General features: G+C 35.4%; 1 protein-coding gene across 6 annotated transcripts in view; it reads left to right on the top strand.

Annotated features, from left to right (window-relative positions):
* Positions 1-20,242, top strand: part of BRWD3 (bromodomain and WD repeat domain containing 3) — a 134,926-nt gene that overhangs the window by 47,294 nt on the left and 67,390 nt on the right. For 5 of the 6 annotated variants that reach the window (XM_015443968.4, XM_005594021.5, XM_045384127.3 and 2 more), the window contains exons 7-8: positions 16,633-16,793; positions 18,116-18,337. In XM_015443968.4, coding sequence (XP_015299454.1) covers positions 16,633-16,793; positions 18,116-18,337 — 383 coding nt within the window. Of the gene's footprint in view, positions 1-15,482; positions 15,543-16,632; positions 16,794-18,115; positions 18,338-20,242 lie in introns of those variants that run through there. The other variant, XM_045384126.3, reaches the window with a different exon arrangement.

Below are 20,242 nucleotides of genomic sequence, written 5' to 3'. Positions count from 1 at the left end.
ATTTGGGTTACAATATTTCATATTATAATTTTGAAACAAAGCAATTTAAATATGTGAAATGTATTAGTATTCCAGTGCAGATTAGACTATCATACACTTCAAATGGCATTTTCCTCTGCCTTTTTTCAAAGTCCATTCAGTGTTCTTAATTTCTAAAGGTAATTCATTAGCATTTAAAGATATTAGTAGAAAAAATCGACCAATTTCAGGAGAACCTTTATTTGAATTGTATTCATTTAAATTAAATCTTTACTATGTTCTTGATATAATTGGAGGCTTTTATGGGATAACTTTATCCCTGTTACTGTTCATCAGCACTTATAACTGATGTTGAAAAAACACCGAAAATTAAGCTCAGATAAGTTTATTTTGCTGTTTGTTAGGGTCAATGGTAAAAATACCCAGTTTATAAAAACATAATGGATAGCAGGTGTAATAGAAAAGAAATCCACAAAGAAGGAGTTGGTCAGTAATTCACAAGAGAAAACATTAAGGGTTCAGCAGAGTACTTACAAATATTAAGTATAAAGTAACAAAGTAAACTAGAAGCTTTAACATGAAGAGTTATAGAAACTTGACGCGGGATTAGTGTTTAATATATAGTAAGAGTGGCTATTCTTGGTCTTAAATAAATTTAATTGGAAGGTGAGGAGTAGCAGTGCATGTTAAGTGTATTTAGGAATCTATAGACCAAAATGTGGCTGTGAAATATGAAAAACACTGGATGGGGATAAAAGGAGTGCTAAATCTATATGGGATTATATTACAGACTAGACAGTATAGATGATGATTTCCTAATAGGTAAAAAGCAGGATACCCAGATCAAACTCATGCTCGACACTTCCCTTCCCCTCCACACTCCAATTATAGCTATCATGTTGAGCCATATGAAATCACTGCTTTTGTATGTAGAAAGCAATTATTAGCTATTTCATATTGTTTGACCCATATAGAAATGCCCAAAAGGACCTTTAAAGTTCGAATTTGCATATGGGGAAGGAACCCATAGATTTTATTATATGGGAATAGATGGTATAACATTCATAGCTAGAACGTAAGAGCTGGAGAGAATAATATTTTGCTTTAATTTTCTCTATCAAGGATACTGATATATATTCAAAGGGTAGAGCAAGCATAGTTAGAGAAAAGAAAATGCAAGGTAGATTAGTACCTACCTACTTTAAGAAGCCCAAATTAGTTAAAGCCTGCTATACTGAAGTAATTTTCACTGGAAGATATTCTTTGTGAAATCAAAGTAGACAAGAGAAGTAGAAATGGCCCAGTGGGCAAGTATACAAAAAGGAAAAAAGAATAGATTCTAGAAACTATAGATGGTGAACTCAGCTTTAACCCCAGACAAAATTTTAGACAGGTTTATTCACCAGGTGTTTGTGCACTTTCAGAAGATAGTCAAACTAACTTTATTTTCTCTTTCATCTGAGCACTAGATACTGTAAGGCAGCATTTTAAGAAACCTAATGTAGCCTTTGCAATCTTAAGCTTCATTCATAGAAGTGTAGTTTCCTGATGAAGGAAAATAATACACTGTACTCTGCGCTGATAAGACCACTGGAACATTGTGCTCTTACTATTTTAAAAGGTTCAGACATTGATAAACTAGAGACCTCCCAGAAGAAAGTAGCCACGATAATATTTATGGCGAAGGAGTGTTTTTCTTGAGGGGATGTTAGGAAAGAGAAGTAACTATAAATTACAGCTGTGAGTAATGTAGAAGGGACTTAACATGTTGAAAGAAAACTTAAGGTACAAATGATAGCTATCTTTATTTCATGGATTACCATGTAACAAAAGGAATTGACTTTTTTCTTTTTAGTTTATTTTTTAAAGATGGGATCTCGCAATATTGCCCAGACTGGAGTGCAGTGGCTATTCCTACACAGATCATAGCACATCCTTCCACCTCAGCTTCTGAGTAGCTGAGACTACGGGCACCATCATATTATTTTCTTTTTTAATGTCCCTCCCAAGGGTAGAACCTGGACAACTCTCTGGAAATTACAGGGAGAGAGATTAAGTTCAATTAAAGGTAGAGTCTCCCCTAATTAGAGCAACTCTACATATGAATTGGCCATTCCTGGAAAAGAAAAACCTTATCTTTACTAGTGTTCAGGCAGAGGTCGAATGGCCATCTGCCATTTAGGTTATAGAAAGGATAATTTTGTGAGGAGGTAGTTTGGACTAGAATTGATGGTTCCCAAACTTGGCAGAGTATCACCATCACTGCAGAGCTTGTTAGAAAAACATTTTGAGAGTTGTATAGGTTTTTGTAGATCACTTTTTCCCCAATGAAGTGTTTCATTCCTGAAATTGGATAAGTGATACAAGCTTTGCAGAGGAGAATGTAAATTCCATGAGTACAGAGACCTTGTTTGACTTTTTTATTTTTTATTTTTTTGAGATGGAGTTTCACTCTTGTTGCCCAGGCTGGAAAGCAATGGCGCGATCTCGGCTCACTGCAACCTCCGCCTCCCGGGTTCAAGTGATTCGCCTGCCTCAGCCTCCCGAGTAGCTGGGATTACAGGCATGCACTACCACGCCTGGCTTTGTATTTTTGTTAGAGATGGGGTTTCACCATGTTGGTCAGGCTGGTCTCGAACTCCCTACCTCAGGTGATCCACTCCCTTGACCTCCCAAAGTGCTGGGATTACAGGCGTGAGCCACCGTGCCTGGCCTATTTGACTTGTTTATAAGCAGTATCTCCAGGATCTATCACAGTGCTTTAGTTCCTAGTAAGAGGTAAACCAATGTTATGTTTTAAAGAAAGCAGTTAAGTCCATTGATGACTGTTTATTGATCTTATGACTTTATGAATTTGTAAAATATATACAGTAAATCTATTATCCTGTTTTTATTTGAATATTTAAGAAGTATGGTCTATCATTGAGTTAGTTCATTTTGTCTTTTGTTAGAGAACAATTTAGAAGCTTATAGTATGAAATTTTATTTTATTTTTTTTATTTTTTATTTTTATCAAAGGTCATGAATTAACAATGCTTTTATTATCAAACCAGAAAATTAGATTCATCTATATATGTGTTATCCTTCTATATTACATATGAATGAGAATATAAAGTTACATTTTGTTATCAACAAGATGAGAAAAGAAAGTTACAGCAGAGGAAGAAAATTATAAAAGCTCTCCTTTATATCAAGAGCTAAGTCTGGAGAACTTGAATTACAGGGTACTTCCGGCCTTCAATGACATACAGTTCCATGTGACTATACCACTTTATTTATTTATTTATTTATTTTTATTATTTTTTTTTTACATTTTAATTTATATTTAGATTTCTTTTTTTTTTTAAATTTATTTATTATTATTATACTTTAAGTTGTAGGGTACATGTGCATAACGTGCAGGTTTGTTACATATGTATACTTGTGCCATGTTGGTGTGCTGCACCCATCAACTCGTCATTTACATCAGGTATAACTCCCAATGCAATCCCTCCCCCCTCCCCCCTCCCCATGATAGGCCCCTGTGTGTGATGTTCCCCTTCCTGAGTCCAAGTGATCTCATTGTTCAGTTCCCACCTATGAGTGAGAACATGCGGTGTTTGGTTTTCTGTTCTTGTGATAGTTTGCTAAGAATGATGGTTTCCAGCTGCATCCATGTCCCTACAAAGGACACAAACTCATCCTTTTTGATGGCTGCATAGTATTCCATGGTGTATATGTGTCACATTTTCTTAATCCAATCTGTCACTGATGGACATTTGGGTTGATTCCAAGTCTTTGCTATTGTGAATAGTGCTGCAATAAACATACGTGTGCATGTGTCTTTATAGCAGCATGATTTATAATCCTTTGGGTATATACCCAGTAATGGGATGGCTGGGTCATATGGTACATCTAGTTCTAGATCCTTGAGGAATCGCCATACTGTTTTCCATAATGGTTGAACTAGTTTACAATCCCACCAACAGTGTAAAAGTGTTCCTATTTCTCCACATCCTCTCCAAAATAAGAGACATAATGGATTCTGAATAGAATATTTTGTATTCAAATACACTGTATTCAAATCTATATTTGACTAACTTATCTACTAGTGAATTATTCAGCGTTGCTAAATTAAATATAAAGAAATGTTTTTCTGAAAAGGAAAGTTCTTCAAATATTTTAAGACAATTTACATGTTTATATTACCATTCAAGAAAAATCTATAGTTAATTCATGGTTGGAAACTGACTGTAATCTCAGCTTTCAAGATATAAAGGAGTCATAAGTATTATGTATTGTTTTTTATAAGTTGTACATTCTTAACAACAGTGGATGAAGAAGCATACATTATGTTTTCCTGACTAAAATTATGTTGATTGACTGCCCCGTTTTAATGAGTTTTTAGAAGTGTATTGTCATTTTACTTTTGTGACATAGTGGGGTTAAATTTTTTAGTAAATAGAGCCAGGGATAATGTTACTTAACTTTTAGGGTGCTTTTGAAATAATTAAGGTACTTATCAAAGTAACTAATTATATATACTAAAACTTATTACATAACCTTGAAGTATTGTAGATTTTAAAGTTTAACAGTGGGAATGTAATGATGCTATTATAATGAATGCGTCAGGCTAGGAGTATGGGTTTTTTGGTTATTTATTTGTAGTTGTTTCTTAACATTTAATACTTCATTCTACTTACAACAGAAGTTAAATTGCTCATTTCCAAACTTGCATCATGCTTATATTAAAACTAAAAAGAAACAATTCACTCAGTGTCATTTGATAGAGACATTTAGATAGAACACAGTGGTAGCCTTGTGCATGTTTGTGTGTGTGTGTGCAAGTGCGTATGTGTGTGTTCGTTTTTTAAACTGTTATTTTAGATAAAAGGAAAAATGGTTTGGAGCATTCTCCTTCCCCCAGGGAAGAGTGTGATATTCATGCTAGAAGAATGAGATCCAGTTCTTCCCAGTAAAATACTCATGAATTGGTCAGAAGGGAACACTTTTCAATTGTATCTGTATAATCAATTATCAACCATTAACATTTGGGGAACATGTTCCTAATAAAGGCTACCATAGTAAGTAAAGCAAGAATCAGTACTGAAAATTAATGGCTAAATGGAGAATATGTGCAAAAGAGAGTGGTGTTGACCTACCTACCTTTCTTTCTTTCTTTCTTTCTTTCTTTCTTTCTTTCTTTCTTTCTTTCTTTCTTTCTTTCTTTCTTTCTTTCTTTCTTTCTTTCTTTCTTTCTTTCCCTTTCTTTCTTTTCTTTCTTTCTTTCTTTCTTTCTTTCTTTCTTTCTTTCTTTCTTTCTTTCTTTCTTTCTTTCTTTCTTTCTTTCTCTCTCTCTCTCTCTCTTTCTTTTTCTTTCCTTTTCTTTTCTTCTCTTCTCTTTTCTTTTCTCTTCTCTTTTCTCCTCTCCTCTCCTCTCCTCTCCTCTCCTCTCCTCTCCTCTCCTCTCCTCTTCTCTTCTCTTTTCTTTTCGTTTCTTCTCTTTTCTTTTCTTTTCTTCTTTTGACGGAGTTTTGCTCTTGTTGCCCAGGCTGGAGTACAATGGTGCGATCTCAGCTCACTGCAACCTCCGCCTCCTGGGTTCAAGCAATTCTCCTGCCTCAGCCTCCAGAGTAGCTGGGATTACAGGCGTGCACCACCACGCCCAGCTAATTTTTGTATTTTTAGTAGAGACGGGGTTTCTCCATGTTGGTCAGGCTGGTCTTGAACTCCCGACCTCAGGTGATCCGCCTACCTCAGCCTCCCAAAGTGCTGGGATTACAGATGTGAGCCGACATTATTTCTTAATGTATAGAGACTAAGACCTGTTGTATTAACAATGACTGAGAAAAAATATATAGACACCATTTCCAGTACCAGATGAATAAGTAAAAAACTGAACTCGGAGAAGGAACTTTTAATGATATATGTCATATCTTATGTTAGATTTTTCTTGAATAGCTGTTAGGTACTATTGGGAAGAATCTAATAGAACATGTATATTTAAGATAAAAATATATTTTTAAGAGTATTAAGTGAAATTTAAAAAATTTCCTCATTCTTTTAACACAAAGCAGTTGACTTCATTTCTTTTGTTTCTTTATGGTCCTTATCCATACATTTGTGCATAAACTTACATAGTTAATAGTGTACACATAATTTTGTATTTTATATTTTTGCTGTGTAACCCCTAATTTTTTTCACATTGCTTTTTATATTATTGATTCCAATGTAATAGTCTATCAAATATTCCATAATTTATATAATTAACCATTCCCTTGATACTGGACTTGTAGGTTGTTTTTAATTCACTGGCTTTATAAATAGTACTACTTTAAATATTTTATATATGTAACTGTTTTTTGCTACTCACTTATGTCCCCAGGATAGATGCCCAGAGGTGGAGTAATGGATGTGCATATTTTCATGCCTCTTCAAATATATTGCCAAGTTATTTTCCTAAGGGATCATGTCACTGTATGGTGCTTTTAGAAATGGAGGTGTATATCAGTTTTAAGTATTAATTGCTAACATTAGGTTTTTGAATTTTTAGAAATGCTAATTTATTAGGTGTAAAATTATGCCTCATTTTCATTTAAATTTCTTTGATAACTGGCAAAATAGTTGTATCTTTTCTGTGAGTCAGCATATTATTTATATTTCATATATTGTGCCTTATCTATTAACTTTTTTTTACCAAATCATCTTTTGGGTGTTGATGGTGTTCTTATAGCTCATTAGTTTTATATGTATTTTAAAATATTAAGATTTTTCCATCTTGTAAATATTTTCACTTTTTTCTTTTCAATTTTTACTTTTTTTTGTAAAGGGGTTTTTAAAAGTAAACTAATAGCACAGCTAAAAGATAATATACCAGAGATGCGAAGATGGTTCAACATATACAAATGTATAAATGAAATACGTCACATAAGCAGAATCAAGGAGGAAACCATATAATCATCTCAGTAGATGGCAGAAAAAACATTTCTTAAAATTCAGTATTCCCCCCCTTTTTTTTTTAAATTTGATACAGAGTTTCACTCTGTTGCCCAGGCTGGAGTGCAGTGGTGCCATCTCGGCTTACTACAACTTCTGCCTCCTGGGTTCAAGCGATTCTCCAGCCTCAGCCTCCTGAGTAGCTGGGATTACAGGTTCATACCATCACATCTGGCTAATTTTTTGTATTTTTAGTGGAGATGGGGTTTCACCATGTTGGCTAGACTGATCTCGAACTCCTGACCTCAAGTGATCTGCCTGCCTTGGCCTCTCAAAGTGCTGGGATTATAGGCATGAGCCACCATGCCCAGCTTCAGCATTCCTCTTTGATAAAAACCCTCAACAAATTGGGCATAGAAGGAACATATCTCAAAATAATAAAGGGCATGTATGATAAACCTACAGCTGATATCATATTGAATGAGGAAAAGCTGAAAGCATTTCTTCTAAGAATTGGAGCAAGACAAGAGTACCTGCTTTGACTCCTCCTATTCAACTTAGTAATGGAAGTCCTAGCGAGAGCGGTCAGATGAAAGAAGACATGAAAGGCATCCAAATTGGAAAAGAGGAAGTCAAATGATCTCTGCTGATGATATGATCTTATACCTAGAAAATGCTAAAGAATCCTCCAAAGGACTCCTAGATTTGATAAATGAATTCAGTAAAGTTTCAGGTTACAAAATCAAAGTACGAAAATTAGTAGCATTTCTGTATACCAAAAATGACCAAGCTAAGACAAAATCAAGAGGCCAATGATAGCTACAAAAAAAAAAAAAAAAAAAAAAAAACCCAAAAATCTAGGAATATATTTAACCAAGGAGGTGAAAGATCTCTATATAGAAAACTACAGAACACTTAGGAAATTGTAGATGACACAAACAAATAGAAAAATAGCCTGTGCTTATGGATTGTAAAAAACAATATTGTTAAAATGATCATATTGCCGAAAGCAACCTACAGATTCAGTGTAATCTCCATGAAAATACCAATATCATTTTCACAGAAAAAAAAAAAAAACCTTAAAATTCATATGGAACCAAAAAGAGTGCAGATAGCCACAGTAGTCCTGAGCAAAAAGAACAAAGCTGGAGACATCATGTTACCTGATGTAAATTACGTTACAAGGCTCTAGTAACCAAAACAGCATTGTGCGGGTATAAAAATAGACAAACAGACCAAAGGAACAGAATAGAGAACCCAGAAATAAATCCACATATTTATAGCCAACTGATCTTTGACAAAGCTGACAAGAACATGCATTGAGAAAAGGACACCCTCTTCTATAAACAGTGCTGGGATAAATGAATGTTCATATGCAGCAGAATAAAACTGGACCCCTATCTATCTCTAACCATATAAAAAATCAACTCAAGATGAATTAAAAACTTAAATGTAATACCCACAACTATAAAAATAATAGAGGAAAACAGTGAAAACTCTTTTGGACATTGGTCTAGGCAAAAAACTTATGAGTAAGACCTCAAGGCCAGGTATGGTGACTCATGCCTGTTATCCCAGCACTTTGGGAGGCCGAGGTGGGCAGATCACTTGAGGTCAGGAGTTCAAGACCAGCCTGCCCAACATGGCAAAAGGCTGTCTCTAGTAAAAATACAAAAAATTAGCCAGGCGTGGTGGCAGGCGCCTGTAATCGCAGCTACTCTGGAGGCTGAGGCAGGAGGATTGCTTGAACCCGGGAGGTAGAGGTTTCAGTGATCCGAGATCATACCACTGCACTCTGGCCTGGGTGAGAAGAGTGAAACTCTGTTAAAAAAAAAAAAAAAAACCCTGAAAAACACAGGCAACAAAAACAAAAATAGACAAATGGGACTTATTGAAGTCCTAAAGTACTAAAAAGCTTACGCACGACAAAAGAAGCAATCAGCAGAGTGAAGAGATAACCTGTAGAATGGCAGAAAATAATTGCAAATTATCCATCTGATAGGGGACTAATAACCAAAATATACAAGGGACTCAACTCAACAACAAAACTCAGAAACAATCCCATTAACAAGTGGCTGAAGACATAAATAGATATTTTTCAAAAGAAGACATGCAAATGGCCAACAGGTATACGAAAAAATGCTCGGCTGGGTGTGATGGTTCACGCCTATAGTCCCAGCGCTTTGGGAGGCTGAGGCAGGTGGATCACCTGAGGTCAGGAGTTTGAGACCAGCCTGGCCAATGTGACAAAACCCTGTCTTTACTAAAAATACAAAAATGAGCTGGGTGTGGTGGTGGGCACCTGTAATCCCAGCTACTTGGGAGACTAAGGCAGGAGCCTGAACATGGGAGGTGGAGGTTGCAGTGAGCTGATATGGTGCCACCACACTCCAGCCTGGGTGACAGAACGAGACTTCATCTTAAGAAAGAAAGAAAGGAAGAGAAAATGCTTAACATCACTAATTATCAGAGAAATTTTAATTAAAACCACAATGAAATATCATCTTACCTCAGTCAGATTGGCTATTAATAAAAAAAAAAATTAAAAGAAACATATTGGTGAGGCTGTGCAGAAAAGAAATTTTAACACACTGTTGGTAGGATTATAAATAAGTACAGCCTCTGTGGTAAATAGTATGGCCATTTCTCAAAGAACTAAAAATAGAATGTCCATTCAATCCAGTAAACCCATTGCTGGGTATATAACCCAGAGGAAAATAAATCATTATATCAAAAAGATACTTGCACTGGTATGTTTATAATGGCAGTATTCACAATAGCAAAGATGTGAAATCAACTTAAGTGTTATCAGTGGATGAATGGATAAAGAAAATACTTTGGAAGGCCAACGTGAAAGGATCACTTGAGCCCAGGAATTCAAGATCAGCCTGGGCAGCATAGAGAGACCCAATCTCTAAAACAACAGCAAAAAATTAGCTGGGCATGGTGGCACGCATCTGTGGTCCCAGCAACTTGGGAGGCTGAGGTGGGAGGATCAATTGACCCCAGGAGGTCTTGGCTGCAGTGAGCTGTGATAGTGCCACTGCATTCCAGCCTGGGCGACAAAGCGAGATCATGTTTAAAATAATAATAATACTTAAATAAAAATGAATAAATTAAAAAAAATAAAAAAAGGAAAATGTGCTATATGTATATAATCAAGTACTATTCAGCCATAAAAAAAAGGAAGTCATGTTATTTGCAGCAATATGGATGGAACTGGAGGTCATTATCTTAAGTGAAACAAGCCAGGTACAGAAAGTCAAATATCACATGTTCTCATGAACTCGTAAGTGGGTGCTGCAAAATGTGTACATCTGGATGTAGGGAGTGGAGTGGTAGACAATGGAGACTCAGAAGGGTGAGGCTGTGGGAGGGGAATAGATGTTGAGAAATTACTTAATGAGTACAATGTATGATATTTGGGTGTTGTATGCCCTAAAAACCCTGCCTTGACCACTGTGCAATCTTTGCATGTAACAAAATTGCACACATAGCCCATGAGTTTGTATGAATAATGAAATAGTTTAAAAAAAACGCATTTTGCTTATGTACTTAACTGTGTTTCTTTGGCCATTAAGGAACTCAAATATCTGTTAGATGAATGAGTGGATTTTCTTTCTGGTAGTTATTTACTTTTCCCCTCTCTTTCTCTGGCTCTTGCTGTCCTTCTCTTTTTGTTTGTTTCATTCATTTATTCATTTTTATTGGCAAATAATTTTGTATATTCAGGGTGTACAATGTCATGTTTTGATCTATGTATACATTACAAAGATTCAACCAAACTAATTAGCATATCCATCACCTCAACAACATTTTCTTGTGGTGAGAACATTACAAATCTATTCTTTTAGCAATTTTGAAATACGCGTTTTATTATTATTAACTGTGGTCACCATGTAGTACAGTAGATGTCAATACTTATTGCTCCAGTCTGACTGAAACTTTGTGCCCTTTGATCAGCATCTCCCCTTTCCTTACCCCTCTCCTTTCCTTGTATCCTCTGGTGACTACCTTTCTACTCTGTTTTTATGAGAGCAACTTTTTTAGCTTCTACATAAATGATATCAAACAGTATTTGTTTTTCTGTGCTTGGCTTTTTTCACTTAGCATAATGTCTTCCAAGTTCATCCAAGTTGTTGTGAATGGCAGAATTTCCAATTTCTTTCCTTTATAAGACTTAATGGTTTTCGTGTGTGTGTGTATGTTTCTCTGTGTGTGTGTGTGTGTGTGTGTGTGTGTATAAAATACTTTGAACCATTCATCTGATGGACACTTAGATTGCTACCATATCTTGGCTATTGTGACTAATGCTGCAATGAACATGAGAGTGCAGACATCTCTTTGACATTGATTTCAATTCCTTTGGATATATATCCGGAAGTAGGATTAGTGGATCATATGCTATTTACATTTTCAATTTCTTGAGGAACCTCCATACTATTTTCCAAAATATTTCAATTTACATTGCTGCCAGCAGTATGCAAAATGTTTCCTTTTCTCTATATCCTTACCAACACAGATTAGTAATTGTCTTTTTGATAATACCCATTCCAACAGGTGTGAAGTGATATATCATTGTTCCTTTAATTTGCACGTCCCTGATGACTGGAGGTGTTGAGCATTTTTTTCGTATATCCATTGGCCATTTGTATGTCTTCTTTTGAGAAATGTTTGTTCAGATCTTTTGCCCAGGTTTTAATTACATTTTTTTTTTTTTTTTGCTATTGAGTTTCTTATATATTTTAGATATTAACCCCTTATCAGATAGATGGTATACAGGTGTTTTCTCCCAATCTGTGAGTTGTATCATCTGTCTGCTAATTGTTTCCTTTGCTGTGCAGAAGCTTTTTAGTTTGATACTATCCCATTTGTCTGTTTGTGATTTTGTTGCCTGTGTTTGGAGTCCTACCCAAGAAATCATTGGCCAGAACAGTGTTGTGAAGCTTTTCCCTTATGTTTTCTTCTAGTGACCTTACTCTTTGAGATCTTCTGTTTAAGTCTTTAATTCATTTTGAGTTGGTTTTTGTACATGTTGTGAGAATAGGGTTCAGTTTCATTCTTTTGCATGTGGATATCCAGTTTCCCAGCACCACTTACTGAAGAAACTGTCCTTTCCCCATTGTGTGTTCTTGGAATCTAAGTTGAATATTGTTTTATTTTAAATGCTTGGATTAATTTCTGGACTTTATATCCTGTTCCCTTGGTTGGTGTGTCTGTTTCTATGTCAGTATCATGCTGTTTCTATTAAATAAGCTTTATCATACCTTTTAAAATCAGGGAGAATGATGCCTCTAGCCTCATTGTTTTTGCACAAGATTGTTTTAGTTGTTTGAGGTCTTTTCTGGTTTCATTTGAATTTTAGGATTTTTTTTCTATTTCTGTGAAAAATGTCATTGAAATTTTCATAGAGATTGCATTAGATCTGTAAATATCTTTGGGTAGAATGGACATTTTTGACATTGAGTGGCTGAATGGATGAAAAAACGTGACCCAATAATATGCTGCCTACAGGAGACACTCATCATCTCTAAGGACACCCATAGACTGAAAATAGAGAGTTGGAAAGACATATTCCTTACAAATGGAATCCAAAAGAGAACAGGAGTAGTTTTGTTTATATCAGATATAAGAGACTTGAAAAAGTGAATAGTGACAAAAAACGTCACATGTAATGATAGAGATGTTAGTTCATCAAGAAGTTTGGCAGTTGTAAATATATATGCACCCAACATTGGAGCATCAGAGCACCTAAATATACAAGGCATATATGATAAAAACTGAAGGGAGGGAGGGAGGGAGGGAGAGAGAGAGAGACAGAGAGACAGAGAGACAGAGACACTACAACTCCAGTACAATAACAGGAGACTTCACTACCTCACTTTCAACATTGGACAGATTATGTAGACAGAAAATCAATAAGGAAACATTGTACTTAAACCACATTTCAGACTAATTGGACCTAATAGACATTTATAGAACATCTCAGCTCAAGTACATGTGGAATATTCTCCAGGATAGATCATATTTTAGGACACAAAGCAAGTCTTAACAAATTTAAGGAGATTGAAATCATATTAAGCATCTTTTCTAATCACAATGGCATGAGACTAAAAATAACAGGAGGAATCTTGGAAGGCTCACAGATGTATGCAAATTAAGCAACCTACTTTTGAAAACCATGAGTCGAAGAATAAATTAAAAGGGAAATTGAGGCAAATGAAAATGGAAACACAACATACCAAAACTTATGGGATGCAGCAAAAACAGTCCTGAGAGGTAAGTTTATAGCAGTAAACATTAAAAAAGATAGAAAATATTGACATTGAACCTCAAGGAACTAGAAAAAGATGAACAAAGTATGCCCAACCTTAGCAGAAGGAAGGAATAAGGAAGATCGGAGCAGAAATAGACAAGATAGAGACTTGAAAAACAACAGAAAAGATTAACAAATCTTAAAGTTGTTTTTTTGAGAAGATGAACAATATTGACAAATTTTTAGGTAGACTTAAGAAAAAAACAAAAGACTCAGAATCAGAGATGAAAATGGAAACTGAACAGACCAATAACAAATAATGAGATTGAATTGGTAGTAAAAAGTCTTCCATCAAAGAAAAGCTTAGGACCAAATGGCTTTTCTGTTGAATTCTACCAAACATTTAAAGCAGAACTTACACCAGTGTTTTTCAAACTCTTCCAAAAAATTGAAGAGGAGAGAATACTTTCAAATTCATTTTATGAAATCAGCATTACCCTGATACCAAATTCAGACAAGGATACTACGGGAAAACTAAAGGCCAATATGCCTTTTGAGCGTAGATGCAAAAGGCTGGGTGCAGTGGCTCATGCCTGTAGTCCCAGCACTTTGGGAGGCCGAGGTGGGCAGATCACTTGAGGTCAGGAGTTTGAGACCAGTCTGGCCAACATGGTGATGCATCCCTGTAATCCTAGCCACTTGGGAGGCGGCGGCAGGAGAATCACTTGAACCCAGGAGGTGGAGGTTGCAGTGAGCCAAGATTGTGCTACTGCACTACAGCCTGAGTGAATGAGTGAGACTTGATCTAAAAAAAATAAAAAAAATAATAAAAAAAAAAAACAACGCACAAGTCCTTAACAAAATACTAGCAAACTGAATTCAACAGCACATCAAAAAGGTCAATCACTGTGATCAAGTGGGATTCATCCCTGGGATGCAAGATTGGCTCAGGATATGTAATTCAGTAAATGTGGTGCACAATATTAACAAGAGGAAGGGCAAAACCTGCATGATCATTTTAATAGATGCAGAAACAGTATTTGACAAAATTCATGATAAAATCTCTCAACATAAGAGGTATAGAAGGAATGTATCTCAGCTGGGCAAGGCGACTCATGCCTGTAATACCAGCACTTTGGGAGGCTGAGGTGGGTGAATTATCTGAGGTCAGGAGTTCTAGACCAGTGTGACTAACATGTTGAAACCTTGTCTCTAATAAGAAGATGCCCATTCTCGCCACTTATATTCAATGTAGTATAGGAAGTCTGAGCCAGTGCAATTAGGCCAGAAAATGAAAGAAACAAAATGCATCCATATAGTAAAAGAAGGAGTGAAATTTTCTGTTTTCTGATGACATGATCTTATATGTAGAAAACCCTAAAAATCCACCAAAAGAACCCTCTTAGAACTGATATACAAATTGAGTAATGTTGCAGATTACAAAATTAACTTGACAGTCTGCATTGTTTCTATACTCTAACAATGAACTATCCAAAGAAATCAAGGAAATAATTCCATTTATGATAGGACCTAAGAAAGTACTTTGGAGTAAATTTAAGTATAGGCGAAAGAGCTGTATAGTGAAAACTATAAAACATTGATGAAAGAAATTGAAGATTCAAATAAATGGAAAGGCATCCAATGCTCATGGATTTGCTTTCTATCTCCTGCAGCTCCCCTCCCAGAACTGCTTTTCTGTTTGTTTTTTTTTCTTTTTTCCTTCTATTGGTAATGATGTTTTTTGCTTTTATACTGCAAGCAGTGATTTTAATCTGGGGCAGTTTCTTACCCTAGACAACATCTGGAGATATTTTTGTCATAACGTAGTGTTGGGGGGATCCTGCTAGCATCTAGTGGGGACAGGTGAGAGATGCTGCAAAACACCCTACAATGGAAAGTCCCCATAGCAAAGAATCATTCAACAGAGAGTATCAATAGTTTCAAGGTTGAGAAGCCCTGCCATAACCTGTCTCCACTGCATCTACCTGCAAAGTATGAAGAGACAAAAGCCAAGCAGAAGTAATGGTTAATTGTTTTAAGGAACTCAGAGCAGTAAGAAATGTTTCATTGGAGAAGGAAGTTTTCTGAAGTCCCAAATTAGGGTACCAGCCCTTCCTATCTTGGAGTCATAGATTTTCTTGTGATTGAGATGGTAACACCTGCCAAAAAGAAATCCTCTTGCCTGATACTGATGCTTATGCAGTTCCTCCCATTATTTACTCAGCATCTTGCAGTATTACATAACTACTCAGGTCTCTTATGTGTTCTAATTGTTTATATTCAACATGTCACTGATTTTGCTATTCATTATTCATTTTTTGTCATTTTGTCAGTTAAAATGGCCAGTGGATCTGCCTTTGCCTGAAAGAAAGACTTCATTGCTCTTAAAATTGTGAGATGTTGAAAGATTTAATATTTTTGATTGTGGCATGGTTCTAATCATACTAATCTAGCTAGAACTCAGTTCTTGCTTTAATCTTGCCCTGCTTGAACATGAAGCTATTTTCATTTTGTACTGTATTATTTATGCAGTGTGGTAAAATGTCACTTTGCCTCAAGGTGACCTTTGAAGTTATAGGGAGTCTATGTTTTGATTAAAATATATTGTGTGGGGTATTAAGCATTTTTAGTGTATAAGGGAAGATGAAGGTGTTCACAGGGCAAGTGGGTGGCTGTAAAGTTTTACATAGAGATCAAGATTTGTTTTTTAGATATGAGCAGAATCCACCTGGTAATTGGAGAAGAATTATGTAGACTTACGATATATTATGTCATTTTTTAAGAAAATGGAGAACAAGGCAAAGCGAACAAGAAAAAAGAAATGAGACAGGACCTAAAATGACTTCATAGGAGATGAAGCCTTTAAAGTTCAGTGTTAACTAGAGGGAGAGCCTCTAAATTCAGAAACCAAAAGGAAAGAACCCGTAGAAAAACCTAGGTTGTTTGCAACATAAAATCTTTGTAACATCATAGATTCCTTATCTTTTCACTGTATAGTTTTTTTTTACTTGTATTACTCTTGAATTTTTAGGGGCAGTCATACATGTGGTGGATAGGTGTGAGGAGGTAGGACAAGAATTTATGAAATTCCTGTATAATTTTTTAGAGAAATACACTTAACCAAGTACAGTTTTATTCTAAAATTTCTTCATGTTATAGAAAGATTTACGTATGTATTTAAAATGACAGTCTCTTTGACTATAGCATACCAAGAAAAGCAAAGTGAGAATGTGCTTGAGAAACCACAGTAAGCCAAGCAGAATATCAGACCTTTGGGATTTAATGGAAGAGTATTCTTGGTGCTTTCTTGTAGTAAACTGGAGTTCATAAAATCCTGAACTATGTAAGGGAATTTAGACTTCTCACAGGGCAGAATTGCTATAATATATGTACTCTGTTTTGTCTCATCTTAATATTTATGACTTAATTTCATGAAATCAGTTTCACTTTTAAGTTTTAAGTTAATTTCTTATTTTTTTCAGTGAATATCACCTCTGCCAGGCAATTAACCGGATGTAGTCGCTTCGGTCATATTTTCCCTTCATCTGCTTACCAGCACATTAAGATGCATAAGAGAATTCTGGGGCACTTGTCATCTGTCTACTGTGTAGCATTTGACCGAAGTGGGAGAAGAATTTTTACAGTGAGTTTAAAATTTATAATATGGTAACATATATAGAATTACAACAATTGAAGCCAGACTGCATGGCATGGCATTGCGATTTGTAAGCAGTTCACCTTTTTTGGATATATGGGTGCAGAAAAAGATGAGTGGAAATTGAAAAATTTTTCTCATTTTGTATAAGTAAACGAGTGAATGAAAATGTTTACTATCTTCTTGGAAGTTTAATTTAACAAAGTTAAATCTTCAGAAGACCTTATATTCTAGAAGTGGTTAATTGATGTGAACCAAGTGTACTCTATTTCATTTCATTCAATTTTAACAAACATTTATTAAAATGCACTTCCGTGTGTCACTTGGTGTAATTGCTGCCAGTTTTGCCTAAATAATGATTTCATGACATTTTTTTGATTAGATAGTTGAACTACACTGTAATGAAGCTTATAGCTATTTTTTATATCTTTTTCTTCGTTTTAGTACTGTTTATATTTTAAGCTGAACTTTTATTAAGCAGATAATACTGTATGCTTTTGAGTACAAAATTGTAGTACACCAGTATTTCCAAAAAAAAAAGCTTAGTCTCATTGCTTTAGTATTAACATAGAAATGTGGGTAATAGCATAATTTTATTTTTATATTTGTATGCTACAACAAATGAAGCGGAAGTTATTCGGGAAGTTATTACACCTTAGAGTTTATTTTGGACTCTTCCATTAATTACTTAATGACTCTAAATGCATCACATACGTATTTGGATGTTAGTGATCATGATGAGGATGATGAATGCTATATTTTAATAAACAGATAATTGTTAAGTAACTTTTCTACCATAGTAGAGTAGAATTGCTCTTTACAGTTCACTCTTCTGAAATTCTCAAAAGGAACTTTAATATATTTTTACCAGAAATAATCATTAACTGCTAGCCTCATGTTTACTGAGAAATGCATGTAGACTTTAGGTTAAATTCTGAATAATTTGTGGAAAAAATATTTAAAGAATTTAGAAAAAAGGCTGTCAGGTCTAAAGAAAGAAATGATGGTAAAAATGCTTAATGCCAAATCACTAAAAAGTGAGTTTAAAATATCTTGAGTTGTCAGGATTGGTGGTAATTTTGAAAAGTTCTTCATAAATGCCATCGTCACTTTGGAAAATGCTTTGTTATTGCTGTCATTTGGACATCATTTATACTTGCTACTGGATCCCTATTATATGTAGAGAGGAGACTAAAGAGTAAAGACTTAGAAGTAATTTAATAAAATCTTCTTTTTGGCTGTTTTTTGGGTGGGGGGATTGTGGTGAATTTCTGCTTCATTATAAATCTATTGTCCTTTTGTTACTATAGGGTTCAGATGACTGTTTAGTAAAAATTTGGGCTACAGATGATGGACGTCTTCTTGCTACACTTCGTGGACACTCTGCTGAAATTTCTGACATGGCTGTTAACTATGAAAACACTCTTATTGCCGCAGGCAGCTGTGATAAGGTAGTAAGAGTATGGTGTCTTCGAACTTGTGCACCCGTTGCAGTCCTTCAGGGCCATTCAGCTTCTATTACTTCCATACAGGTAAGAAAAGTGATAAAATTTACCTCAAACATATGTAATAAAGGTGAGAATTCTCTGATTTCATGTTACATTGTATAGATAATAGCCCAACTAATAGCAAGAGAAAAATGCTCTCTTCTGGACTTTGCTCCTACCTTGCAGCAAGGTATTTTTTTAAGTTCCTTTTTCATATAATTCTCTTTTTAAAAAAATAAGTAAAAAGATGATTTAAAGAGTCCTATAAATAGAGTGAGACATCTTATTTGTATTTGTTAAGGAGGGAGAAAACCTGTAAATGCCTTAAGAGCACACTCTTTCCTTTTAGAATATAAACGGGTTCTAACTTGAATATTGGCATGCCTTGTATTAATATTTAATGCAAGATGTTTGCCAGTCAGATTTAGTATGTGTGTGTCTGTTTTTAGGTTAATATGAGAGGAATTTTTATTCTTAGTTTCAGTGATTTTTTTGTTTATTTCAATTTGATGTGTTTTATTTTGTTTTGTTGTCACCCATGCTGGAGTGCAGTGGCGGGATCTCAGCTCACTGCAACCTCCACCTCCCAGGTTCAAGTGATCTTCCCACCTCCACCTCCTGAGTAGCTGGGACTACTGGCATGCGCCACCACATCTGGCTAAATTTTGTATTTTTTGTAGAGACGGGGGTTCGCCATGTTGCCCAGGCTGGTCTTAAACTCCTGGACTCAAGCGCAATTCCTCTGGCTTTGGCTTCCCAAACTGCTGGGATTACAGGCGCATGAGCCACTGCACTCAGCCTCAATTTGATTTGTAATGTAGAATATGTTGGCTGCTTTTAATACTTGTCCACATACTGGTTTTACCAGATGTTGGTAGTGAAAGTCATGGATGATTTAAAATATTTTTTATTTAATAAAACTAATGAAACTGAACTTTTGTCCTCTTCTTTGTATTGAGAGGAAAACAGAAATCTTAAAAATTTTACACTTTGGAGAAAGAGACCACTTTTGGAGGAGATAATTACTCCCATTTACTTTTGTTTATTCTTTAGGAAATCATAAGTATGCCATTTTTTGGTGTTATTTAAATAATATGTCATCTTTTTATGGGGAGCTAGCAAGAATTGTGTTCAGTGTATGTTGAATTTGAAAAAGTTCATGTCAAAATTTTGATTATTTGAAATTATTTCATGGATTTTGATTTGGGAGATTATCAGTTACTTGTGATCTCACTATCATATCTGACTGATTATTTCTGGAATTTGGACATACTGTCATATGCCACTGAAAAAAATCATTTTATTATAGTAGTCCCCCTTATCTGCAGTTTGGCTTTCCAAGGTTTCAATTACCCACCGTCAGCCATAGTTTGAAAATAGGTGAATGCAGTGCAATGACATACTTTGGGAAAGAGACCACATTCATATAACTTTTATTACAGTGTATTGTTATAATTTTATAGCAATATTATAAGGTATTATTTGTTAATTTCCTACTGTGCCCAATTTATAAATTACGCTTATCATAGGTATGTAGGCACAGGGAAAAACAGGGCTTGGTACTATTCAAGGTTTCAGGCATCCATAGGAGGTCTTGACATGTGTCCTCTGCAGATTATTTAGTAATAATGAAAAATATTTATGATACTGTTGTTTTTTTTCATAGTTTCATTTGCTAGTTTGTTTTCTCATTTTTTTTTTTTTTTTTGAGATGGAGTCTCGCTCTGTCACCCAGGCTGGAGTGTAGTGGTGCGATCTCGGCTCACTGCAAGCTCGGCCTCCCGGGTTCACGCCATTCTCCTGCCTCAGCCTCCTAAGTAGCTGGGACTACAGGTGCCCGCCACCACGCCCGGCTAATTTTTTGTATTTTTATAGAGACGGGGTTTCACCATGTTAGCCAGGATGGTCTCGATCTCCTGACCTCGTGATCTACCCGCCTCGGCCTCCCAA

The sequence above is a fragment of the Macaca fascicularis genome, chromosome X, assembly GCF_037993035.2.
Source record: "Macaca fascicularis isolate 582-1 chromosome X, T2T-MFA8v1.1".
Classification (NCBI taxonomy): Eukaryota; Metazoa; Chordata; class Mammalia; order Primates; family Cercopithecidae; genus Macaca; species Macaca fascicularis.
This window is presented reverse-complemented; position numbering and strand designations above follow the sequence as displayed.